At 42.8% G+C, this 27,462-nt stretch overlaps 1 protein-coding gene across 1 annotated transcript in view; it reads right to left on the bottom strand.

Moving 5' to 3' along the window:
• LOC126279046 (origin recognition complex subunit 5-like) overlaps positions 1–27,462 on the bottom strand; it is a 131,468-nt gene that overhangs the window by 27,119 nt on the left and 76,887 nt on the right. Inside the window, exons 6-8 of the mRNA XM_049979453.1 lie at positions 15,819–15,949; positions 745–875; positions 260–614 (exon numbers count right to left, since the gene is read on the bottom strand). Coding sequence (XP_049835410.1) covers positions 260–614; positions 745–875; positions 15,819–15,949 — 617 coding nt within the window. The remainder of the gene's footprint in view (positions 1–259; positions 615–744; positions 876–15,818; positions 15,950–27,462) is intronic.

Here is a 27,462-nt window from a genome sequence, read left to right as displayed (position 1 = left end):
AGTGTGATGACATTCCTTCTTAAAGTCTGGACAGCCCCAATCCTACTCCTGTTGTATGAAGGAGCTATTGGTCTCAAATGGTGGTTTTTATCATCTTATGTTTGTGTACGATAAAGCCTATTAAGAAAAATATTTTCCTTTCTTCCTTTGCTTTAACACTGCTTGCATTACTGCAGTTATTTAGTAATGAAAATGACTTATACTAGTAACAGCAATTTGTTAGTAAGTAAAGGGGTAAATAAGCTAACAGAATACTGACCTGCACAGAAAGATTTACTGTGAAGCTGACCTCATCTTGAACAATTGAATAAAATATAGCCAACAGTCTATCCACCGTGAATGGTTTTGGTCCTAAAAGCATGTCACTTAGGATGTCATTTTTAGATCTGTTGATTCTCTTTTTCTTCTTCTTATCTTTCCGTTTCATAAAGAGAGCTTTATCCAGTTTTGAGGGAATGTATGATGCCAAATAAGCAGCAATGAGAAAGTATTTGGTATAATACGGCAGCTCAAAACTTAGCGCAAATTCCTGAGAAGACAGCTGATCACGATTTCCAAGTCCTCTATTGGCAGCTGTATTACCTGCTAGTGAGAAGTCATTTTCATATTCCGTCCTGTAAAATAGTAAATTATTTCAGTAATGTGAGTTTTCACTTGAACTAATGTGGACATCTACTATTACATTTGAATTATTGTTTAACTTATAATATAGTAATAAAATTTCTGATGGAGGAGGAAGTTTACCACATGGCAGTTCTCTGATAGAGGTATTCCAGGCTGCTTTTGAGGTGAGGCATGACTACCTGCCACAGTTTGTGCATTTCTGAAGTGCCTGCGACCATTGACTGTGAATGCTTGAAGAAATTTGAATTAACCTAAAACAAAATTGAAAACATTCACAAAATACTGAACCTACATACAGACCAGTACACTTAATATTGCACACTAATAAAACAGTCTCCACTTCACAACAGAAAATGATATCGATTCAGTCATTCATTCTTTTATTCACACATCGCATTCTGTAAATCCCATCAAATTATACATGAACAGGAGGAAGCAACCACTGCTGACCACTTCTGTTAAATATATGGTCAAGAAATTATGATAACTGCTAATTTATTCAACCTGATAACTATGAGAATTATTTCTAGAATACTTCCATATGTAACAGTGTATCAGGAGAAAACAGTTGCTTTGGGAAAAAAAAAAAAAAAAAGCTACTGTAAAGTACTCCTCTACTGTTCAGCTCTTGTTTTCACCAGATACAGTAGAGCATTGACTATCCGAACTACCTGGATGACATGGGTTTGGAAAATGTTGTTTATTCTGATATTCAGTCTGTATATTTTTATTTATCAGTTTACAAATAAAAACCATATACATTTATAACAATGTGAATCTCTTAGTATTACACAGTTAAGTACAGTAGGAATGTACATATTATAGCCTTGCAAACACAAAATATGTAATATGTACACATTTTGCATGTACAGTACATGTGTATAGAATTAATGCTTCAAAAATTCTTAATTTTGGTCTGTTTATGCAGGCCTACCCACTTACGAGCAGCTAAGTTGTGTGCTTTTTTCCACACATAATATCTGATACTGGTCACTTTCATTTTGAGCATCAAACCATCACAAGACACTAACTAAACATGTGAAAGCTTCAGAAGCTGCAAGTGTATTTTCATTTTCATTTTCTGGACACTAGCTGATGAGATGCTGGTCCCAGTTTTATCACCAACAAGTTTTACAATTTCATGTCTTGCACAATTTGATGCCTTGGACTTGCACTGTCAACATTCATCCACTCTTTATCATCACCTTCACATTCATGGCAGTTGAGTTCTTTTGGCATTTTGGGCATACCATTCTGTTCACTGTTTTCAATTACTTTGACAATTCTTCGCCATAACTAAAATTTTATTTCAGGCTTTTTCAAATTCTGTTCCTTTACATTATCCCATGCTGCTCCGATCATGTAGGACCATCTTTCAAATTACAAAAAAATTTTATTTCTTAACAGACTTTTTTCTACCTCCTCTTCCTTTCTAACAATAACTTGAGAAACAATTCTTTCTTCAATATCATCAGACAGTGTCAATTATGCCTTGATCCATGGTCTTTATTAAGGACATTATGTCGAGTGGAATAAACATCACTTTCATGAACTCATCCTTTTAGTTTAAGATATTACATGATGGATGAGTGGGTGGATTGTCAAGGGGCAGTAATCTTTTCTCACTTTTCATGAGCTTCTACAGAGGGTGTGAAAACTTTCATAAGCCGTTCAGTGAAAATCATACTATCTATCCTGGCACTCTCTTGTGATTTGTACGCAACAGACATCGCAGACATTTTAATGTGTTTGGAACAACACAGTTTCTTGCATTTACTAATGACAAGCATAAGCAGTCGGTGGCTGTCAGTAGCATTAGCCCAAGAAGCAATACGATCCTAGCTTATTTTAAGACCAGGTGCTGCTAATTCACTATGTGAAGCACGAGTTTATCCTTGGCAAAGTTTTCCCACTGAGCCTAATTTCATCAGCCCTGTAAATGGTTTTGAGAGCGTAATATTCTTCCCTGGCTGCTGAAGAATCAACAGACTAGACCATAGCAAGAGGGAGCAGCATTTGGGAGCAACAGTTCGGTTGAGCAGATGTTTGGTTGACCGACTTTTGGATAATCAACACACTGATGTACTTCAAACAAAGCTGTTACTTTAGACCAGCCATACCAGCTGTCTATATATTGGCAAAGTCAAGACCTGTTTAATTCAAAAATTATACTTATGTGGAATTCACATTATTGAATGTAGATATTCTGATAAATTGAGTAAGTAGCTCATGAGGTATTCTTTTATCTTTTTGAACATCTGGAGATTTTCATTTTGCTACCTGATGTCCACTGGCTACCTGAGTAGACTTTTGTGCTAGGGTACAGAAGTCCATTCTGACCCTTGGATAGGGAAGCATAATTGATATGTAAATTGTATTTACTTCTAGTACTGCCATTGTGAATTGCAGAGTTCATCATAAATTCATTTGTAGGATTCTGTACCTCAATTGGCAAAAAAGAAGCCCTTACAGGATCACTTCATAGTCTGGATGTCAAGATCCCTTTTTCTCAAGGACAGATACTGGTACCAAACGGAAATTTATTCAGGTACCAAGGTCGACAGTTCCTTGGTGGTGTAAAAAATTTAAGTTCCCAGGGCAATGCAGTCAAAAGATATGGCCATATATTTTGATCAATGCAAACTCTTATCTCTCTCTCTCTCTCTCTCTCTCTCTCTCTCTATCTCTCTCTCTCTCTCACACACACACACACACACACACACACACACACACACACACACACACACCACCCACTGGTGGTCTAGCAGTGGAAAGCTGCATGTCTGGAAATCAAGAGGTCGTGGGATCCCCATCTTAGCCAGACCATGGATTTCTCAGTCTTCAATTTAACCTCTCTTCACCTCTCAATGATGTGAGGAGTCACCAGAAACAACACATGGTTCAGATTCCACAATGAACTGTGGGTCTCCATTTCATAACTGAGGTAGTTTAGGGTCACCTAAGTCATGGAAATGGCGTCAAATAGAAAGACCTGAGCCATACATACTCACCACGACCACGACCACGACCACCACCACCTCGTTTTATTACACATGTGGAGATCTAGGAAATACACACGTGGAGCCTCACTGTGTGTGCCCGGTGGTCTCTACTTCTGGTAGATCATTTTATTTGCTTGGAACTACATAATATAAGTTATTGTGAGATTATGAGTTAAGCCGTTAGCTGTGAATCAGCTGTAATCCTGTTCCAGTACTCTTCTAGTAGATTCTGATACTCATGCATTTGGATCCTTTATCAATACTTTTGTCATCAGCAACTATTGCAGTTTTTGACGAGTCATCCAATGTGCTGGTTAAATCATCTACATAGGTCACGAACAGTAGTGAGCCAAACACTGAGTCCCTTACAGCACCTTGTTTAGTATTTCCCCACTTTGAATGTAGTCCAATTTCTGTTATATCATTTACTAATGTGACCCTCTGTTTTCTAGTGTCAATATATAACCCACACAAGGAGAATACCTTTAATGCCACATCGTGATTGTTTCCCCTATCGAATTTTGTGATCGCCTTGGCAAGTATAGCTTCCTCCATAAATCCTTTACAGAAGCTAAGCCAAGATTACATTAAAAGGTTATTTTCAGAAAGTTGGTTCTGTTGTAATCCATCTTATCAAACAATTCTGAGAGCATTGGAAGGAGAGAGATGGGTGTATAAATAGAAATCAGTGTTTCCAGCTCCCCCCAATAACCACTTCATTACCTTCTTCACCAAGATCTTTATCAGGGAGCCAGTGTCCTACAATCAATCCTATGCTCTGCAGTGGAAATCAGTATTCTGTATAAGAAAGCTAATGACCAAAAATGCGCTGGACAAATACTGCATCCTATATCCATACCCTTCACAGGCAATACACTACCAATTCTGCTACCTGTGCTTATCATGGACATACGAATTTTTTTTTCGTGCTATTGATTTCCCTTCACACTTTCCCAAGATTCAATGAAGTAATCCTGTCATGCTACTGATCTAGTATCTATGACGAAAAGGATACAGTGGCAAATTTGATATAATTAACCTCTTGAATGCCACTGAGATGATGTACTTTGCAGAGTCTACACTGCAGTGAACATTTGATATGCCAAACTATTAACTTGTCACTACTCTTCATTGCAGCATATTATTTTGTCAAAGAGTACATTAAAATCGATAATAAACTTAAATATCCCATCGACATCATGGTCAAGGAGAGAGGACAAACTCCAATATAAAGAATAATAAATTAACATCTGAAAGGTCAGAGCAGAAGTAACCAGAGAGAGGTGCACTAACGAAAGCAGAGTAAACAATTGCTCAAAATACATAGAGGGGAGATAAAGGTTGCACACAAATGGAAGAATCAGGATGGGAAGGAGAGACAAAGAGTAAGGTAACAAGAGATGGTTACATGAGGTGCTTGGAGGAAGGTACGTTCACGTAATGGGTGGATCCAAGGATGGCAGTGAAATTATCCTATGACACTATAAATATGAGAGAAAAGTGAGGGACTGAGAACTTTCAAGCATGTTAGTTGGTTGATTGGTTGGATAATTAAAGGGACCAAACTACTAAGTCATCTGTCCCTTTTTCCTTGAGCAAACAGGTCTACAAGTGTGTACATCAGAGATGGCCTATTGTGCAAAACCCAGGGTAAGAAAACCCAAAGGTCAACAAAGACTAAGTAACAGACAAAAAAGAAGGGGAGATATAGGAAGAAAAGCAGGTGAGGTGCTATATCTCGGGAGCAGCCCGAAGCCCCCAAAAGCAATATTCAATGAGGGGATATATATCCCCCACACCCCTGCCACTTACCAGAGGAACCCCACTGAGAAATCGCCAATGGCAGACTAGCAACATGGACAGGGCAATAGCAGCACAGATAGACATAAGATGAACAAGTTAAACAGGCCATGCCAGAGGATGCGAGGTAGAGTAAAAGAGCAGGCAGGGTAAGGACTGGGCTGGACCACCAAGCCCAGACAGCCGCAGCCTGGTCTGGGCGGAGGAGGCAACAGAGTGATCTGCCAACCTTTTAATGAACCAATATGGTTAACCACCCTACCTTAAAGAAAGTGGTAAAAGACCCCTTCACGAATAAAATGTAAATTTAAGTCGGTCACTGTGGCACGGGTACAGAGTCGGGGGGTCACCTCCAGTTTGGTTAGTGAAGTCTGAGCGAGCCATTCTGTATTCCAAAGCCATAAAATTTGCAGGCTAATACTGATCGCAGGTCTGTGTCCGGAATAACAATATCCAGAGTCAGCTTACTGGTAGCCAGATTGGCTAAGCTAACAGCGAGTTCAATCCCCAGGATTCCAACATGGCCAGGGGTCCAGACAAAGGTCACAAAGCATACACATTGTTCAAGCGCACAAAGGGAATCCTGCATAGCTATGACCAAGGAATGGCAAGGGCAACACTGGTTGAGAGCTTGCAAACTGCTCAAAAAGTCGCTGCAGATGAGAAAAGACTCACCAGTGCAGGAACGGATATGCTCAAGAGCTCAAGAAATAGCTACCAACTCCACAGTGAAAACACTACAAACCGTATGCCAAGGAGCGCAGTTCAGTACGTCCCGCAGGAGTATAAGCAAAACCTATATAATCAGCAACCATCGAGCCACCTGTATAGACTATTTGTGAACCCTGGGATGCAGGAAATTCAGAAAAAAATTGGTGGCGGATGGCCTCAAGCTGAACCAAGTCTTTTGGGGCTTGTGATAGGTCAAGATGAAGCTGTGGCCAAGGAATGCACCATGGAGGTGTATACGAATAGGCCCAGAGGAGAGGTATAAGAGGAAACAACTGGCATTCAGAGAGGAGGGACTGGATGTGAATTGTGTTACGATCCCTGATCTGGGTGCCATTGCAGGAGTGTCTGAAAAGAGGAGACATTAGTTTGGATGCTTAGAGGAGCTGTGAATGTGTGTAGCATACCCGAAAAGCTTTTGTTGGTGCCTGATCTGCAATGGAAAAAACCCAGTTTCAGTGGGTAAGCTGTTCACAGGGCTAGAACAAAAGGCTTCTGTTAGAAGCCAATCCCTGCAGTAATGTATTGGATCCAATGACTGTAACGCTGAAGGTGATGCCAAACCATATGCCAAACTCCCATAATCGAGATGGGACTGTATCAAGGCTTTGTAAAGCTGAAGAAGGATAGTGTGATCTGCACCCCAACTGGCATTACTTAAGCAGCAAAATGCATTAAGGTGCAGCAGCACTTTTGTTTAAGCTGCTGAAGATGGGGAACCCACGTCAATTGAGGATCGAAGACCAGTCACATCAACTGAGCATCTAAGACCAGTCATAAAAAGCAAAAAGTCTTTAACACACTAAGTAGCATTAAGGTGCAGCAGCACTTTTGTTTAAGCTGCTGAAGATGGGGAACCCACGTCAATTGAGGATCGAAGACCAGTCACATCAACTGAGCATCTAAGACCAGTCATAAAAAGCAAAAAGTCTTTAACACACTAAGTAGTTGGCCACAAGGTAAAGTTCTGGTTATGGGTGAATGGTGCGATGTCGACAGAGGTGCACGACGCGAGTCTGCCGGTTGAAGACCGAGAGCCATGGATGAGGGGCCATGACCACACCTTCTGTACAATGCCTTGCAGTCTACTTTCAGTGATGCCCATACTAGAGGAGCGATAGTAGAGACAGAAGTTGTTAGGATACAATGAGAGTGATGCTGAGGACCCCATAGATACTGCTAGACCATTGATGGCTACCAGAAAGAGAGGGATACTCAGTATAGAGCCCTGCAGGACCCCATTCTCTGGGCTACGGGGGGGTACTGTGGGAAGCACCAATTCGAAGCCAGAAGAAATTTTTTGGTTGAAAGAAATCAGGATCACACCCTGGGGACTCCACTTGTGTAATTTAACAAGGATGTGGTGTCATAAGCCTTTTGTAGTTGGAAGAAGATGGTTATAAGGTGTTGATGCTAGTCAAAAGCTGTTCAGATGGCAGACTCCAGGTAAAACATATTATCAGCAGTGGAATGGTCTTTGTGAAAACCGCCCTGGGACAGAGCCAGAAGATCCCAAGACTCAAAGAGTCAACACAGCCACTGGCTCACCATGCGTTAAAGCAACTTACAGAGAACACTGGCGAGACTGACTAGGTGATAACTACCCATCTCTACAGGGTGCTTACCGATTTCTGTACTAGGATGTGATGCTTTCTTGCTATTGCTATGGGAACTTGCCCTTGCTCCAGACACAGTTAAAGATGGCAAGAGTATAACTCTGACAATCTGCTGACAGGTGTTTGATCATTTTGTTGTGGTTGCGGTGCAGACCTGGGGCCATATCGGGGCAGTGAGTGAGGACACTGACTAATTCCCACTCACTGAATGGAGAATTATATAGCTCAACATGACATGTAGTAAAAGACAATTGATTTTGCTCCACCTGTTTTAGAACACGAAAGGCAGGTTGATATTTCTCAGATGCCAGGGCTCACGCATAATGCGAAGCAAAATGTTTGGCGACAGTGTCTCTGTGAGTGTAGACACTGCCATTCAAGTTAACAGCTGGTACACCTGCAGGCATCTGGTATGTGTTATCCTTGCCCACATCTGTGAAGGACAAATATATGGTCCAATGGTTGAAAAATACCTTCCCAGCATTCCCACTTCCAACATTTTATTAGATGGCACACCAGGGCAAGGAGCCATTAAAATGCAATGAGGCACTCTATCAATGGGTGCCGCCTATGGCATTGGACAGCCTGCTTATATCTCTAATGACATCTGATTTCTGGTGACCACTGAGGTACTGTCTTCCATCAGGGCAGGACCAGAAACAGGGGATCCCTATATCAGCTACAGATAGAATGGCTGTAGTTGTGTTCTAAACTGTCTCATTGATATCTCCATGCAGTGGGGAGCCACGGGCAACAGCAGATGTGGAATAACCCCAGTCAGGACTGTTGAGAGCCCATCTGAGCAGGCATTCAGAAGAGTGACACTGAGGGAGGGACAGAAAGATTGGGAAGTGGTCAGTACCGTACAGGTCATCGTGGACTCTCCAGTGGATAGACAGGCAAAGACAAGCACTGCAGATGGAAAGTTCAATGGTCAAGAAAGTTCCATGTGTCACATTGAAGTGTGTGGGGGCACCAGTATTTGTGAGGCAAAAGTCAAGTTGGGCCACTAAATTTTCAAGGTCTTTACCATGGCCAGTGGTCTTTGTTCCTCCCCACAAAGGGTTATGGGCACTGATATCACTCAAGATTAGGAAAAGTGTGTGTGTGTGTGTGTGTGTGTGTGTGTGTGTGTGTGTGTGTGTGTGTGTGTGTGTGTGTGTGGGAGGGGGGGGGGGGGGGGGGGGGAGAGAGAACTGAGAAACCAATGCAACCTATATGTTCGGAGACATTTCCCCATCAATAAGGAGGAAAACAAAACAATGCAGATGGTAATATTGTGAAATGCCCTTATCCGAACAGCCACAGACTCTGAAGGTGTATTAAGAGGCATAAGTTCACTATATAGGGTGTTCAGAACATATGTTCTAACTCTTGCCTGACACCTTGTCATAGGCAGCACAATTCTTATAATATCCCCATTATCCACCAAGGGCCAGGGTCCACACTGCTGGAAACCAAGTCTCCTGAATTTCAATGTGAAAGGCAGGTTCAAATGGCTCAAATGCCTCTACGCACTAAGGAACTTAGCATCTGAGGTCATCAGTCCCCAAAAGGCAGAGAAAATGCTTATAACATGACAGCTCAGCCAGGTGGTACAATTCCACTGGAGAATAATGTTCATATACCATAGGCCATGAACAGACTAAGGAGGTGTGTCATGCCCTAAGGTCACCTGCTGCCACTGGTTGAGGAATTAAGGCATCAATACACATGGGTTCTGGGATCTGTTGTGTGGTGAGACACAGGGCCTCAGAATCTCCCCCTTAGCCACAGGAGTACAGGAAGGATCTGGAGGGATGGGGGACACCAGAATTTTCTTCTTGGAGGACTACTACTTATCTTTCCTCTCCTTAGAGGATTTCGACGATTCTGAAGATTTCTCTGAAGCAGTTTCAGTTAATGGTGATGATTGTGAGGCTCTACGACCAGACACTGAATGGTGTCCAGTTGTAAACCAGCAGAAGTCTTGGAAGGAAGTGTCCTGAGGGACTCTTTCTTGGCGAGAGAAGCCAGAGGAAGTGATTTGTCTCTGGCTGGGAGGTGGGAACCAATGTACCCAGTGTGTGAGAGGCCAACAATCCCACAGTGAGTGTGAGGGAACCAGCAAGAGGAGAGCCCCCAACCATCAGTGGGGTACTCTTGGTCAAGTGGCCCTGAGGGCCCATTGCAGGAAGTGTAACAGGCAGTAGTACCATCACCACAGTGATGACATCATTGTAGCTGCAGCTTATAACACTGCTGTACATTCTGGATGCAAGTACTCATACTACTTCTTGGTTTCTTGATGAGTTAGTTTGTCCACAATCATATGCTATTGTATTTTCTTTTCTTTCTAGAAAATGGTGCAATGTGGCAAGCAGGGAGAATGGTGCTTTCACATTTAACACAGATGGGGGGGGCGAGGGCACAAGGAGCATTCGCATGCAGTGATGTCCACAATGTCAACAGATGGAGCTAGGTTTGCAATGCGAAAACATGTGCCCAAATTTCAAACATTTGAAGCACAGCACAGGGGTGGCAGAACATAAGGTTTCACATAACATTGGTATACCATAACCATGACCTTTTCGGGCAAGGAATCACCCTGAAATACCAAGTTGAAGACACCAGTGGCAACCCTATTGTTCTTTGGCCTCCTATGTACACGATGGACAAAGTTTACACCCCATCATTCCAAATTGACACATAGCTTATCATTATATTGTAGGAGCAAGCCTCAGTGGAAAATGATGCCCTGAACCATATTTACACTATTACAAGGAGTGACTGTCACCAGTATGTCACCCAGCTTGTTACAACCGAGCTGTGCCTGTGACTGGACAGGGGATGCTGTTTTGATCAAAACTGACCCATTGTTCATTTTAGAGATGGCTGCCATTTCCTCCAAATCGTCTTTTAAGTTATCCACATAGAATAAGGGTTTTGTGGCAAAGAAGGGATCTCTGTCAGTATTTGTGCAAACCAACTATTGCAGGGAGTAATTCTCTGCTTGCCACTTAGCCGTATGTTCCTCCCTTGTTGTAACTAGGGAAGGGAACATATTAGGGTCGTATCTCTCTGCATTAAATGAGGACTTTCCTCCCAAAGAGATTTCTGGGGTCCTATGGCCATCAGTGGAAGACAACCTCATACATTTCATTTGCAGCTCATCTGCCATGGTGCCACTCTCTCCAAAGTGGGGCTCTCACCCAGGGCACCACGCAGCCTCGGCAGCTGCTACCTGGCCTGTAATCCACTGCACGGAGTCCTTATACCCCAGTCATGATGGCACGTATTCCTTGTCATACATGGAGTATTTTTAACTCTGGCATCCACAATGCAATCCCTGCATGGTCAGGGCGCAACACCATGCAGGCACTTGACGACCCCCCCCCCCCCCCCCCCAACAGAATGGCTACTGTGTTGGGTTTTTGGTGTATTACCTTAGTAAGTGGGAGGGTGCAAAGATGGAGCAAACACTGTATTGAGCGACCTCCCTGCATGATCGATACTTCTGGAGGTGAAATTGAACAATGTTGTTGTTGTCTTCAGTCCTGAGACTGGTTTGATGCAGCTCTCCATGCTACTCTATCCTGTGCAAGCTTTATCATCTCCCAGTACCTACTGCAACCTACATCCTTCTGAATCTGTTTAGTGTATTCATCTCTTGGTCTCCCTCTACGATTTTTATGCTCCTTGCTGCCATCCAATGCTAAATTTGTGATCCCTTGATGCCTCAGAACACATCCTACCAACCGGTCCCTTCTTCTTGTCAAGTTGTGCCACAAACTCCTCTTCTCCCCAATTCTATTCAATACCTCCTCATCAGTCATGTGATCTACCCATCTAATCTTCAGCTTTCTTCTGTAGCAGCACATTTCAAAAGCTTCTATTCTCTTCTTGTCCAAACTATTTATCGTCTACGTTTCACTTCCATACATGGCTACACTCCATACAAATACTTTCCGAAATGACTTCCTTACACTTAAATATATACTCAATGTTAAATTTCTCTTCTTCAGAAACACTTTCCTTCCCATTGGCAGTCTGCATTTTATATCCTCTCTACTTCGACCATCATCAGTTATTTTGCTCCCCAAATAGCAAAACTCCTTTACTACTTTAAGTGTCTCATTTCCTAATCTAATACTCTCAACATCACCCAACTTAATTCGACTACATTCCATTATCCTCATTTTGCTTTTGTTGATGTTCATCTTATATCCTCCCTGCAAGACATTATCCATTCCGTTCAACTGCTCTCCAAGTCCTTTGCTGTTTCTGACAGAATTACAATGTCATAGGTGAACCTCAACATTTTTATTTCTTCTCCATGGATTTTAATACCTACTCCGAATTTTTCTTTTGTTTCCTTTACAGCTTGCTCAATATACAGATGGAATAACATTGGAGAGAGGCTACAACACTGTCTCACTCGCTTCCCAACCACTGCTTCCCTTTCATGTCCCTCGACTCATAACTGCCATTTAGTTTCTGTACAAATTGTAAATAGCCTTTTGCTCCCTGTATTTTACCCTGCCACCTTGAGAATTTGAAAGAGAGTATTCCAATCAACATTGTCAAAAGCTTTCTCCAAGTCTACAAATGCTATAAGTGTATGTTTGCCTTTCCTTAATCTATTTTCTAAGATAAGTCATAGGGTCAGTAATACCTCACATGTTTCAATATTTCTACAGAATCCAAACTGATCTTCCCTGAGGTCGGCTTCTACCAGTTTTTCCATTCGTTTGTAAAGAATTTGTGTTAGTATTTTGCAGCTGTGACTTATTAAACTGATAGTTCAGTAATTTTCACATCTGTCAACACCTGCTTTCTTTGGGATTGGAATTATTATATTCTTCTTGAAGTCTGAGGGTATTTCACCTGTCTCATACATGATGCTCACCAGACGGTAGAGTTTTGTCAGGACTGGCTCTCACAAGGCTGTCAGTAGTTCTAATGGAATGTTGTCTACTTCTGGGGCCTTGTTTCTGTCAAATTCTTCATGCAGAATCATATCTCCCATTTCATCTTCATCTACATCCTCTTCCATTTCCATAATATTGTCCTCAAGTACATCACCCTTGTATAGACCCTCTATATACTCCTTCCACCTTTCTGTTTTCCCTTCTTTGCTTAGAACTGGGTTTCCATCTGTGCTCTTGATATTCATAGAAGTGGTTCTCTTTTCTCCAAAGGTCTCTCTAATTTTCCTGTAGGCAGTATCTATCTTACCCCTAGTGAGATAAGCCTCTACATCTTTACATTTGTCCTCTAGCAATCCCTGCTTAGCCACTTTGCAGTTTCTGTTGATCTCATTTTTGAGTCGTTTGTATTCCTTTTTGCCTGCTTCATTTACCGCATTTTTATATTTTCTCCTTTCATCAATTAAATTCAATATTTCTTCTGTTACCCAAGGATTTCCACTAGCCCTCATCTTTTTATCTACTTGATCCTCAGCTGCCTTCACTACTTCATCCCTCAAAGCTACCATTATTCTTCTTCTGTATTTCTTTCCCCCATTTCTGTCAATTGTTCCCTTATGCTCTCCCTGAAACTCTGTACAACCTCTGTTTTAGTCATTTTATCCACGTCCCATCTCCTTAAATTCCCACCTTTTCGAAGCTTCTTCAGTTTTAATCTACAGTTCATAACCAATACATTGTGGACAGAGTCCTCATCTACCCCTGAAAATGTCTTACAATTTAAAACCTGGTTCCTAAATCTCTGTCTTACCATTATATAATATATCTGATACCTTCTAACATCTCCGGGCTTCTTCCATGTATACAACCTTCTTTCATGATTCTTGAAAAAAGTGTTAGCTATGATTAAGTTATGCTCTGTGTAAAATTCTTCCAGACCACTTCCTCTTTCATTTCTTACCCCCAATCCATATTCACCTACTATGTTTCCTTCTCTTCCTTTTCCTACTCCCGAATTCCAGTCACACATGACTTAAATTTTTGCCTCCCTTCACTATCTGAATAATTTCTTTTATCTTATCATACATTTCATCAATTTTTTTGTCATATGCAGAGCTAGATGGCATATAAACTTGTACTACTGTAGTAGGCATGGGCTTCGTATCTATCTTGGCTACAATAATGCCTTCACTATGCTGTTTGTAGTAGCTTACCCGCATTCCTATTTTCCTATTAATTAATAAACCTACTCCTGCATTACCCCTATTTGATTTTAAATTTATAGCCCTGTATTCACCTGACCAAAAGTCTTGTTCCTCCTGCCACCGAACTTCACTAATTCCCACTATATCTTACTTTAACCTACCCATTTCCCTTTAAAATTTTCTAACCTACTTGTCCGATTAAGGGATCCGACATTCCACACTCCGATCCGTAGAACGCCAGTTTTCTTTCTGCTGATAACGACGTCCTCTTGGGTAGTCCACGCCCGGAGATCCGAATGGGGGACTATTTTACCTCCGGAATATTTTACTCAAGAGAACGCCATCATCATTTAACCATACAGTAAAGCTGCATGCCCTCAGGAAAAATTACGGCTGTAGTTTCCCCTTGCTTTCAGCCGTTCACAGTACTAGCACAGCAAGGCTGTTTTGGTTAGTGTTACAAGGGCAGATCAGTCAATCAACCAGACTGTTGCCCCTGCAACTACTGAAAAGGCTGCTGCCCCTCTTCAGGAACCACACATTTGTCTGGCCTCTCAACAGATACCCCTACGTTGTGGTTGCAACTATGGTACAGCTATCTGTATCACTGATTCACGCAAGCCTCCCCACCAACGGCAAGGTCCACAGCTCGGGGAGAGGAGGAGGGGGGGGGGGGGAATCCGACAATAAGGACAATGTATTTATTTAATGACAAGTTGTAGAAAATGCCAGCTGTGGAAACTCAAGTCCCAAACTATAAACAAGGTCCAAGCAAGGCCTGCACCAAGAAAACCATCTGACGGAGAGGTAGAAGGGAAAAAGGGTAGTAGAAGCACAAAACTTGCAGCATGGAAAGGAAGTAATGCTGCAAACACTGTGGGCCCATGGTAGCCAAGCATGTACTCACAAAGCAGTTGTGAGCCCCCTGGAGGGTTCAAGCAGGTCAGGAGGGGTGGTGGGATGGAACAGTCAATAAAATATGGGATTAAGTGCTTCCTGCAGATTAAGTAGTGATTAGAAATAGGAGGACAGCAGGGCATCACTGAGTTTAGTGTCTTAGGGACTTGCACAGGTTGAGGCCAACAGAATCGTGGACAATGCAGGAGTGGAATGAATTAGTCTAGTTTGATGCAGAGGCCAAGATCTGAATCTGGCTCTTTCACACAAATGATAATGTGACAAGCAATTGGGAGCACAAATTACCTTAGGATGGATGAAGATATTTCGTTGGTGGGTGAGCGGCATAATACCACTTTCAGAGGAAGGAGTGGTTAAGTTGTTCCACTCCAGGCTGGTATTGGGTAATGACAGTGTCTCTTTGTCACTGGTTAGCAGGTGTGGGTGGAATATTTGTAGTATGGTAGCTTGACCTGAATTCAAGAGTCACTCTGCTAGTACAAACACTGAAGTATAGTACCTTGGACAGATGTGCTGCTAAAATTTGAAACAATGAAATTCACTTATCTATTAGGACACATTGCAATAAAAACTAATCCTCACAATACAGGTAACTACCCAGATTGCTAATATGAGGAATCCTTTTGTGGAGTAAGTTACATGCAATACTCATCTTCAGTTACAATATAAGTGGTAGCCGATTTGGTGATGATCCCAGATTTATGTCAAGGATGTTTTGCAGAGTACTGTTCTGAAGACGACTTATACAGAAAAGAATTGTCTGAGTAAAAGGCACATTCCAGAGGTGTAAGTGTCAACATGCCTCACCCACAAAAAATGTGTCCAAATTTTACACAACTGCAACTTCTTTCTAAACATTTGTGACACAGAATGTGATTATGTCTGGTAGGTTAAACATTCCAATCTTGTACTTCATAAAATACAAGATCGTTCAATTTACTTCTAAACTTTCTGAAAGTTGCAGTGATACACTCTCTCAACAATATAAAGAAAAAGAAGATGTATAAATAAATTTACCATGTATTTAAGTTCACACAAATCTCTGCAGGATCCATAAAATACACCCAAAAATAATTTTAAATAGTTCTTGTATAGACTTTCCTTTTCTGTCCATGGATGGTTTACAGACAGAATTTGGAAGATTTCATCTGAAACAAGAAAATGATCACACATCATCAAAAATACTGTTTTACAAAAATGAAACTTATTTTAGTACTGAGGACAAATTACAGTTGCTCAAGGAAATTGGTACCTAACAGAAGCAGCTGAAAGCTCCACAGAGTTTATTGCACCAGAATGCATTAACTAACTGATTCATTCATTATGGTGTGAAGGTTCCATCAAGCAGCAGTACTTTAAGGTTGTAGCATGTATCAAGGTATACACTAACAAAAATACATGGAATCATAGGAACTTAATCTGCAGAATTATTAACAATAATCTATCACTATATTGCTTAAAGCTGCTCATACTTGGGGAGAAGTAAGATTTTGAAAAGAGAAGAACAATGGGGAAAATAACAGGACAGGAAATATGAGACTATGGGTACAGATTCACACAGTTCAGAGAAATCTGTGCTAACAATGAAGATTAAACTGGCATAGGTACTGTCTTTGGACAGTGGTAATGTGATTTACAACATATTCAGCAATGTGATCTGCAACATATTCAGCAACTGGGTGGGTGAGTTTGTGTTTAGCCAGCTTCACATTGGCCGTTGATGTAAGCAGACAGCTGGTTAACTGTCAATCACTGCACAGGAATGTAGAAGAGTTAGTATACGGAGATTGTGCTGATGATGATTATGGGTTTATGGGGACTAAACTAAACTACTTTAGTATCATTCCATCAATCCACAGGAAAAACCAGTTGAAAAGATATTAAGTGAGAAAAGGAGAATTCTCCGCTAGTGGGTCTGTGACCATGTCACTGTGGTTGAAAATGTGCAATGCAGTAACTTCAGCCAGATAGTTAAAAACATGATAAAACCCAGGCATCTAGAAACTGTAGCTGATCAGTGACGGATAATCTAAGAAAGGTCATCAAAGTCAGTAAACTAAAATGGGACAGAAAATGCAAACTATATGATTCTACAGTTGTTTAGCCTAAACAGCAAGGTAAATAAAATAAATTCAAAAAATATCGAGAATGTCCACCAGTTTGTATGTAGAAACTAGCCTGAGGCCACTTGGGGCAATGCCACAACAATGCACAGTGACCATGGACTATAAGGAAGGAGACACAGTCAGCAGTCAGTCGCAACCCCACTTGCTTTTATTATTCTCGCAAATCCGTCTCAGTGTCCTTCTGCATATACACCTGAAAAAACATATGCCAACATGAACTGCTGCAAGTCTCTTAAAATCCAATGAAAATGCACTGAATATGGCTATAAATAGCCAAAATCTATATTCGCAATAATAATAATAATAATAATAATAATAATAATAATAATAATAACTAATGGGATTGCAGTTGACCACTGTGTGCCTCTCCTTCCAAGCAGATAGGGTGTGATGGCACCAGACTGTATCGTACGTCTTTTGTAGATTGAAGAACACAGCAATCAGGTGTTGGTGATGTGCGAAATTATCACGCACTGCAGATTCCAGATGATTCAGAATGCCCAAAAGCCACTTCCGAATTTCAAAAAATGTGTTCTGGCTTCCAGGTACCAACAGTGTCACTGATTCCACTCTGCAGGGGAGTGTGCGCTGATATGAAACTTCCTGACAGATTAAAACTGTGTGCCCGACCGAGACTTGAACTCGGGTCCTTTGCCTGCAAGGTTCACAGAAGAGCTTCTGTAAAGTTTGGAAGGTAGGAGTCGAGATACTGGCAGAAATAAAGCTGTGAGTACTGGGCATGAGTCGTGCTTCGGTAGCTCAGATGGTGGAGCACTTGCCCACGAAAGGCAAAGGACCCGAGTCTGAGTCTCAGTCGGGCACACAGTTTTAATCTGCCAGGAAGTTTCAGTGTCATTGATTGACTATTGTTTCAAATAATTTACACAGCCTGTATGTTAGAGAGTGGTTAATAATTAGCCAAAATTAGCAGTTCTTTTCCTGGTGTCAGGATAGGAATAATAATAGTCTTCCGCCATTGTGGGGAAGCTAGCCTCCCTATCAAATACAATTGAAAAACCGTAGGACATGTTTTATGCTTTTGTTGTTAAGGTCTTTAAGAATTTGATTTTTGGATTTTATTGGGTCGGCAGCTGTGTAATGATACTGCACTTAAGTGCTGCAGAACTCTCATTCCCTACATGGAACAGTGTATTATTCACACACATGAATGTGGGTAGCTTCGATCCACCATGTGATTCCAGCTTGGGAAATTAGAATGGCAATTACTGCATGCGGATACTTCTGTGAAGTATGCTGTGAAACAGTCAGCAATGATTTCAGTATCAGACGTTGCCATTCGTGGAGATACGAGCAACTACTGTCGATGGTGGGTGGCTGCAAATGCGACAGAGTTTAGTCCAAACTTGAGGCTCTCACAGATGATACGTACTGTTTCCAACAGTCCTGCTTTCTCTTTTTCATTAATAACTGTGCCTCTGCTCAAACCCTCTTGAATGCTATCAAATGTTAGACAGAGAGATGGCACTTGTGTCGAAGTGCCTACGATGCTCTCTAATAGCACAAGCTACTTCTTCACACCACAAGGGCACAGGTGTCCATTGGGAAGGACCTGAAGAATAGGGCATCATTGCTTCCACAGTGTGTATAATTATGTCAATAATATCTTCTTCCACTCCTTCAATAGCCTCCTCCTTACTGGTTCCTGAAGTCACTTTGGAAGTGAAAGCTTGTGATTTGGCTTTTCAAAATGACCAACATGGTACATGTACCAGTGATCTATGGTTTGAGACAGATAAAATAATAATAAAGTGGATGCTGTCATAAAGGTCGTCATGGACATACCAGTGGATCAAGGGTGAGATTTTCTGGCTGCAAACTGTACAATCAACGGCTGCATATGTTCTATGGGTTGTTCTGAAACACAGTGCAGCTCCAGTGTTAAGTAAGTGGACTTTTAGTACCGAAATGAACTGTTCTATTACTTGACACTCACTAGATGTAGGTTTGCTTCCTTCCAAAGGATTGTGCACACGAAGTCCACCACTAAAAGGCAGGGTGGAGGCAGCCATTCCATTAGCTCCAGCAGCTCTTGATATGGTATAATGGTGTCCAAAGGTAGGTAGGTAGATAGATATTACACATTGTTATTCCGACTGACAGCTACATATCAGCAGTCACAGCTTCTAACACAGTTGTCAGTGGCACCAGCTCACTGAAAATTTGAGCATATGAGTCTGCAGACTCCTCCAGATGCATTTTCTGTGTTAACACCATTCTTAGCTTTTATTAGTAGAGAGTTGGGTTTCTTAGAACTTGACTCCTGGAGTGCTATGGCAACTACAGAAGAAACAGACATTAAATGACTGAGTTTGGCCAGGTGGCAATGGTAGCCATTACAATTCCATTGAAGGAACATCAGATTGGGTTCTGATGAAGCTGTGAATGGGAAAAAGGAGCACGAATTACTTTGCAACTGAGATGCATTCCATCTGAAATTGTTATTCTTCATTATTACTCATAGGCTCTACCTCCAGCAAGATGGGGCTGATTGAACTGAGCAGTGGAGTTCAGTTTAAGTTTCAAGTTTTCTTTCTTGTCCTAGTGAGATTTCTGTTTCTGATAGGATTTTCCTGTTTGGTTCTTTTCTGTGCCACAAGTCACTCTTTTGTATGAACTGCAACCTGTGGCTCGGCCAGCCACTGGTTGGTGGCAGACTTCTTGTTTGTGTCATCCTTGGAGGGGGCACCTTAGCAGGTGTCTTCTTCCCTGTTGATGCCAGAGGAGGATGGGGCATGTCCTGCTGCTCCAATGGGGTGGTTACTGTGGTGTCACCGCCAGACACCGCACTTGCTAGGTGGTAGCCTTTAAATCGGCCGCAGTCCTACGTCGGACCCGCGTGTCACCACTATCAGTGATTGCAGACTGAGCACCGCCACACGGCAGGTCTAGAGAGACTTCCTAGCACTCGCCCAATTCTACAGCCGATTTTGCTAGTGATGGTTCACTGAATTCTATGCTCTCAGTCATTACTGGATGCTCTTGGACAGCTCATCCAGGGTCAACGTGCAATGCAAAACGATGCGGCAGCCGCTGCTCCACCGCTAACACAGCTACAGCATGCTGTTGCACCCGCTTTTCGACCTTTTGATGCTGCTCTGGAAAGCTGGACAGAGTGGTCACACCAATTTGGATTCCATCTCACCGCCTATAGAATTCAAGGTAACGAGCGGCAGCCTTTCCTCCTTTCATCCGGGGGGGTACAAACGTACCGTGTGATAGTCAAATTATTTCTCCGACGTGACGCAGCAACTCTGTCCTACGAAGAAATTTTGTCTGCATTAGATGCGTATTTCAAACAATTAGTCAATGTAGATGCGAAAAGGTATACCTTCTTTCGTACAAAACATACGGCAGGTCAGACTAATCGGGAGTGGGTTGCAAGATTGCAACATCTTACTAGGGATTGTGCTTTTGAGTGTCAATGTGGACTCCCTTATTCAGATACTATGGTACGTGATGCAATTGCACAGAACGTTTCTGATGTTCGTATAAAGGAACAGATTTTGAAACTAGTAAATCCCTCCCTTCAACAAGTGATGGACATATTGGATCGGCAGGACACACTTGACTTTGCTCAGGAATCATTTGAAACTTCGCCAGCAGCGTGTCAGGTTAACTGGCCCGCCGGGCGAGCTGCACGGAGCAGTAAACAGCCCTCGCGCCCGGCCACGCTGCTGGCGCCAGGCTCTCAGCCATGTGTGTCGTGCCGGCAAGCAAATGCAGTGATCAAATTATGCCCGCAGTGTGCTACTAAACATTCGCGTGAGAATTGCCCGTCACGCCAAGCTATTTGCTTTTATTGTAATAAATAAGGAGATGTTCAGAGTGTTTGGTAGAAAAAGCTCAGATCGGAAGCTCAAAACCATTCCAGGCCCTTTGCTTCGCGCCGGAATCGGCATCGAAACAAGGATACTCAGGCTCGCGAAACTTGGCCCATGGAAATTCATGTAGTTCATTCCACTCCGCGCAGTGCCACTCTCTCTCACAGTGACTGTGTTCGTCCCAAAAATAGTGTGCGTCGACATCGCCGGAACTCCCATCAAGTTGCAAGTGATTATGTACCAGTGTCAGTTCACGTTGCACAAGACAGTCGCTCTTGTCTTCAGCAGGACAATAAACTTTTTGTAGACTTGGACATTAACGGCAAAGTGATAGCATTCCAGCTCGATACCGGAGCTGCAGTTTCACTTACAAACTGCTGGGCACACCTCCGTTGCGTGCCGCAACTGTTAAGTTAACTAGCTATTCAGGTCAAGAGATCCCTGTGTTAGGACAGTGCAGCCTCCTTGCAACATACAAAGGACAAACAAAACTTGTGTCATTTTACGTCCTTCGTTCTTCTTCTGCAGTGAACTTGTTTGGTTTCGATTTATTTCAATTGTTTAACTTGTCTATAGTAAATAAGGTCCTATCAGTGAACCAGACTGTGCCTTCAGACAGTGTTTCTTGTCTATGTGAAGAAGTTGCAGACATTTTTGCACCGGGCCTCGGTTGCGCTAAGAACTATAAAGCACATTTGAAGCTGAAAGTAAATGCGCAACCAAAATTTTTCAGAGCGCGCAATGTTCCCCACGCATTGCGTGATGAGGTCGCAAAAACATTACACAATTTGGAATCACAAGGTGTAATTGAACATGTGCAGGCTTCTCTCTGGGCATCGCCCTTAGTAATTTTGTCAAAACCTTCCGGAAAGTTGAGACTTTGTGTGGACTTCAAGGCAACAGTGAATCCACAACTAGTGATTGCAACTTTTCCTTTACCCCGCCCGGAAGATCTTTTTGACAAACTGTGCCCGGGTAAATATTTTTCGAAGTTGGACCTAGCAGATGCCTACTTGCAGATACCGGTGAACAAAGAATCCCAGCGCGTTTCGGTGGTTAACACGCATCTCGGTTTGTATCGATTCAAACGACTGCCTTTCGGGTGTGCATCCGCCCCTGCATTGTTTCCACAATATCTACAAACTGTTTGTGCGTCGGTCCCTACTGCAGCAAATTATCTGGATGATATTGTGATCTCCGGAAAGACGGAAGAAGAACATTTGGCCAATCTCAGAACATTGTTTCAGGTCTTGCGACAAAATGGTCTTCGCTTACGGAAGGACAAATTGGTGTTTTTTGCTCGGGACTTGCCATACTTGGGACATGTACTCAATGCCCAAGGCATACATCCCAGTCCAATGCACCTCCGTGCCATACAAGACTTGCCGTCGCCGCAGAATTTGATGCAGATACAGAGTGTGCTGGAAAAAATAAATTATTACCAATTATTACCACGGCTATGAGCCGCATGCCTCTTCCATTTCAACTCCGCTTCATCGCTTACGCCGTAAGGGTGTTCTGTTCGTCTGGACGACGGAATGTGAACACGCCTTTCGTCAGTTGAAATCAGCGTTGCTTTCCAATACTTGCCTTACGCCATTCGATCCCCAGAAGCCCCTCTTGTTGATGGTGGATGCATCGGATTTCGGGATCGGTGCTGTGCTTGCACACAAAGATGGATTGCACGATCGCCCTATTTCCTTTGCATCCAAATTGCTCTCGTCTGCTCAAAGAAATTGTTCACAGATCGAGAAAGAAGCATTGGCTCTCGTATTTGGTGTTACAAAGTTTCATGATTCCTTGTATGGTCGTCACTTTACCATAATCACGGACCACAAACCTTTGACATCACTTTTCATTCGACCAAGCCTGTACCTCCATGTACAGCACAGAAATTCATTCGCTAGTCTATTTTCCTCTCGCAGTACCGCTACGATATCTTGTATCGGTCCACTGCTAAGCACGGAAATGCCAATGCGTTGTCCCACTTGCCTGTTGCTGAGGATAGGGCATTTGATTCCTCCGAACTTGCTTGCATGTTCATTGATGCGGAAACTGATGACGTGGTCGAATGATTTCCGATTGATTTTCGTCGTGTAGCTACAGCCACAGCTGCCAACCCTGTCCTTGCTCCCGTTCTGCGTTTTGTTGCTACGCAATGGTCCTTGTCAAAGTCATGGATCGGGGATCCGTTGGTTCGCTGATTTTTTGCTCACAAGGAGAGACTTTTTGTACGACGTGGTGTTTTGCTGTTGCGTTCTGATAATGATCAGTCCAGGGTCGTGGTACCACGTTCGTTACAGTCCTCTGTCTTACAGCTTCTCCACCAAGGACATTGGGGTATAGTGAGAACGAAAGAACTTGCTCGTCAGCACTGTTCTTGGTTCGGAATCAATGCCGCGATTATGAAAATGTGCTCTTCTTGCATAGTGTGTGCCGAACAACAATCAGCACCACCGCAGAAATTCTTTGCATGGCCAAAAGCCACTTCCCCTTGGCAACGATTACACATTGATTTTGCTGGTCCATTCTGGAATGCTCGATGGTTGGTTGTGGTAGATTCATTTGGTAATTTTCCTTATGTTGTGCAGATGTCTTCCACGTCAGCTGCCACAATCCAAGCATTGTCTGCTATCTTTTGCATTGAAGGTCTTCCACAGACTATTTTTTTCCGAAAATGGCCCACAATTTATGTCCGCAGAATTTCATTCATTCTGCAAGGCCAATGGTATTCAACATCTGATGTCCGTGTCATTTTCCCCACAGTCAAACGGTGCCGCTGTACGATTGGTCAGGACTTTCAACTCACAGATGTTGAAGTTGAAAGAGTCGCATTCTTGGGAGGACGCGTTATTGTTCTTTTTGTCCTTGTATCACTCTCAGCCCCGAGATGGTCGCTCGCCGGCTGAGTTGCTCCACGGTCGGCCTCATCGAACCTTTATGTCTTTGTTACATCCGCCGCATCAGGTTCCTGTGCAGCGGCAGACACCTGCTTTTGCTCCAGGCGACGTTGTCTACTATCACCACTATCGAGGTTCACGGCGTTGGCTTGAAGGGCGCATTCTTCGCTGCCTCGGGCGTGCTATGTATCTGGTTTTGGAGGCCTCTGCTGAGGTGCGTCGACATCTCAATCAGCTGCACCTCTGTCGTCGCATGGGATCTGCCTCTCGCAGTCTGCTTTCAGCGACAGTGCCGTCCGGTCAGCACCCCGGGGACCCATCTACTGGCTCGCCTCAGCCCCAGGTGTTACCGATGCTGCCTTCCATTTTACCTCATAGCGACGTGCCACCGCCACCGCTACCGCTACCGCCACTGCCTGTTCTCTCGCCAGCGATGCCCACAGTGGACACGTCGCTGCAACCGTCGGGCGCCTCCGTGGGTAATGTGCCACCGATCATTTCCCGTGACCAGTTGTCCTCCGACATGGAACTCTTGCACACTCCGGACCATATGTCGTCTTCGCCCACTGGGTGGCCTGGCTGATGGAGGTCAGCCCTTCTGTCTCTCTGCGGGCGCATACACCCTATGTTGGCATGCACCCTGGAACAGGTTTTCAGGCGCTTCCTATCTCCCCGCAGTCCGAATGACAGGGTTTGGGTGGCACAGCCTCGCCTGTTGTTAGGCTCCCCACCTCATCGCATACGTCAACATGTGGTCCTCCACACGTCGGGCGGAGAGACTTCCTAGCATTCGCCCCAGTTGTACAGCCGACTTTGCTAGCGATGGTTCACTGACTTCTACACTCTCACTTGCCGAGACGATAGTTAGCATAGCCTTCAGCTATGTTATTTGCTACGACCTAGCAAGGCGCCAGTATTTGTACTTTATATATTGTAAATCATGTACCATAAAGAGCGACGTTCGTCATTAATGGATTAAAGTTAAGTATTCCACCAGCTACATCCGTTTTTCTCAATTCTAATTCCCTTGTCATGTTCCAGACCTCACGCCAGCCTGCGTGAGCTAAAATGCATGCATTTCGGCTTCCTTTACTAACACGGTTGGCTCTCCTGCCAACCACAACAGATAAAGTCAGAAATGAAGCACGGCAACTGACTAGATTTTTAAATCTAAAATGACTAATTTCTGTGCAGAATGTAATGCACTAAAGAGGCATTTGCAAAGATTTTCAAATGGAGAAGAATTTTCGCTAAACTCTCGTTCAGAACATCATCTATCATACGCAGTCTACTATTTGGTTCTTGTTGACCATTATCAAAGAAAGCAGCAGTGTAAGTAACAACAAATAGCAGTCTCTTGCTATTGTTTCACTTATGAGACAATTCCTCTCTTTTTTTTTTTATTGTAAGCCGTGGTAGCGCGCACAAAAGCAAGCCACGACGCGAGCAGCAAAAGGTCATAAACACTCGTATCAGAATGCGACAAACAATGTTTGACACAGTACAATAATGCATTTTCAGCTTCGAGTGACGCAAACACCTATAACAAAGAGAACAGCACTTTTCAGATCAAAGCAAAATAAATAATCAATTCAAACCAGACGAAGCACACGAAAAAGGAAGGGTATCCGTACAAATACAGACGGAGCGCCTGGCACCTAGAAATGTCTACTTGGTAAAGCTTAACTGTTAAGCTTACGACTTGAACCAAACTACTGTAGCTGTATCTTCATCCATTCGACCTAAATTGTGTCATGTTACAATGGACCAATTTTGTTTCGATTTGGAGGTGTGTTCTAAAACTTTTATCTCCCCTTGAATTTCGAGTCTCAGATTTCAGGTGCGGCTTAGATTTGGTAAAGTTTTTTTTTTTTTTCCTTTATTTTGAGTCTTATTTTTCAGGTGCAGCTTAGATTCGAGTGTGGCTTAGATTCAAGTAAATATGATATTCGAATTGATCTCAAATGGAACGATCAGATTATACAAGTAACAGGTAGGGCAAACTCTAGATTGCAGTTTATCGGTAGAATCCTGAAGTGATGCAGTCCTTCAACAAAGGAAACTGCCTACAATATTTTAGTTCGTCCAATCTTAGAGTATTGTTCATCTCTATGGGGCCCTTACCAGTTAGGTTTGATTCAAGAGATTGAGAAGGTCCAAAGAAGAGTGGCAAGATTCGTGACTGGTACATTTAGCCATCACGAGAACATTACAAATCTCATAGAAAGTTTCAAGTGGTACACACTTGCAGATAGACGACGCGCTAAACAAAAGGGGCTGCTCACTGAATTTCAAAATCCAATCTTTGCTGAGGATGTAGAGCATATATTATAACCGACTTTAAAATTGTGCAATGATCAGCATTCAAAGATAAGGAAAATTAGAACTTGTACTGAGGCGCTCAGACAGTCTTTCTTCCCTTGCGTGATCTGTAAGTGGAACAGGTGTGTGTGTGGGGGGGTGGGGGGTGGGGAGGGGGGGGGTGGAATATGGCTTTGGCACAAATAGTGCCCTGCACCACACACCACATGGTGGCTAGCACAGTATAAATGTAGATGTAGAACATTTTCAATGAAAAACAGTGGCTTCATTGTCGCAGAAGGCACTCTGCAAATTTTGGAATATATGAAGAACTGGGTGAAAATTCCACCTCAATTTCTCCTTGCCTGACTCTCATCCCATAGTGTGGCCACATAGGGAACTGCCATGTAGATGTAAGCCTCTACATCAAATTCTCGCTATCTATCTGCTGAGATGGCCATGTTGGTATAGTCACCAATATGGATGAGTTTGATCTGGAGGCTCCATCCATGGGTGCTACCCAGCCACAGGAAAGGCTATCTGGCATAGCAGCCATTGCCTCAAGTCCCTTCAGCATACATGGGACTGTTACAAGTCAGGGTACAAGACACCTCCCCCCTCCCTCTCACCACAACAGATAGGTTAAGATCCTGGATTTTGCGAACAACAATCAACGGTAATATTAAGTGCAACAGATTGTAGCACACCGCTGACTGGATAGATTGTGCAGCATGTAAGGTGTTCTTTCCTCAAACCCTAAAAGGGGACCATATGTAATTAAACCTAAAGGTTGAGGGAATGGTTATCGGATGGGCTAAAACTGATGGGTTCCTAATAAATGTCGAGTCATCAATGTAAAAGCTTAACAGGGAGTCAAGTTGTGGTAAAGGATGCAGTTGAGATTTCCAGGCCTTGAGTGACGGGCACTTGTAGTGGGGGTTCACAGTGAATACAAGTTCGTTAGTGTCAGACAAAAAGGCCAAAAGGAGAATTTATGAACTTTTTCTTCCTGTTCCAGTCACGCATGCAGCACAGGAAGAATGACTGTGTGCACTCTAATTAGTCAAATCTTGTCTACACAGCCCATAAGGGAGCAACACACAGTGGGCTGTGATATATTCTTACATACATTATACAATGACTGTTCTTGAAACAATAGTACTTCATTATGGATAAATGCAGCATACACAAAAAAATCAGAGGTTACTATTAATATTGTCTTCCAGGTCATTAGCATACAACATGCAACAGCAAAGGACCCAACACACACCCCTAGGCATTGCCTAAAGGTACTTCTATATCTGTCGATGACTTGATATTGAACATGCTGCTTCCTTGCTAACAAGAAAATCTCAGTCCAGCCACAAAATTTATTTAATAACCTATATTTTATACTGTGTTTTAACTAATGATAATGTATGTGAAACTAAGTCAAATGCTTTTTGGAAGTCAAGAAATACTGTATCCATCTGTTTGCCTTGATCATGAGGTG

Source organism: Schistocerca gregaria, chromosome 6 (assembly GCF_023897955.1).
Source record: "Schistocerca gregaria isolate iqSchGreg1 chromosome 6, iqSchGreg1.2, whole genome shotgun sequence".
Taxonomy (NCBI): Eukaryota; Metazoa; Arthropoda; class Insecta; order Orthoptera; family Acrididae; genus Schistocerca; species Schistocerca gregaria.
The sequence above is the reverse complement of the archived record's forward strand: the minus strand, read 5'-3'. Positions and strand labels throughout refer to the sequence as shown.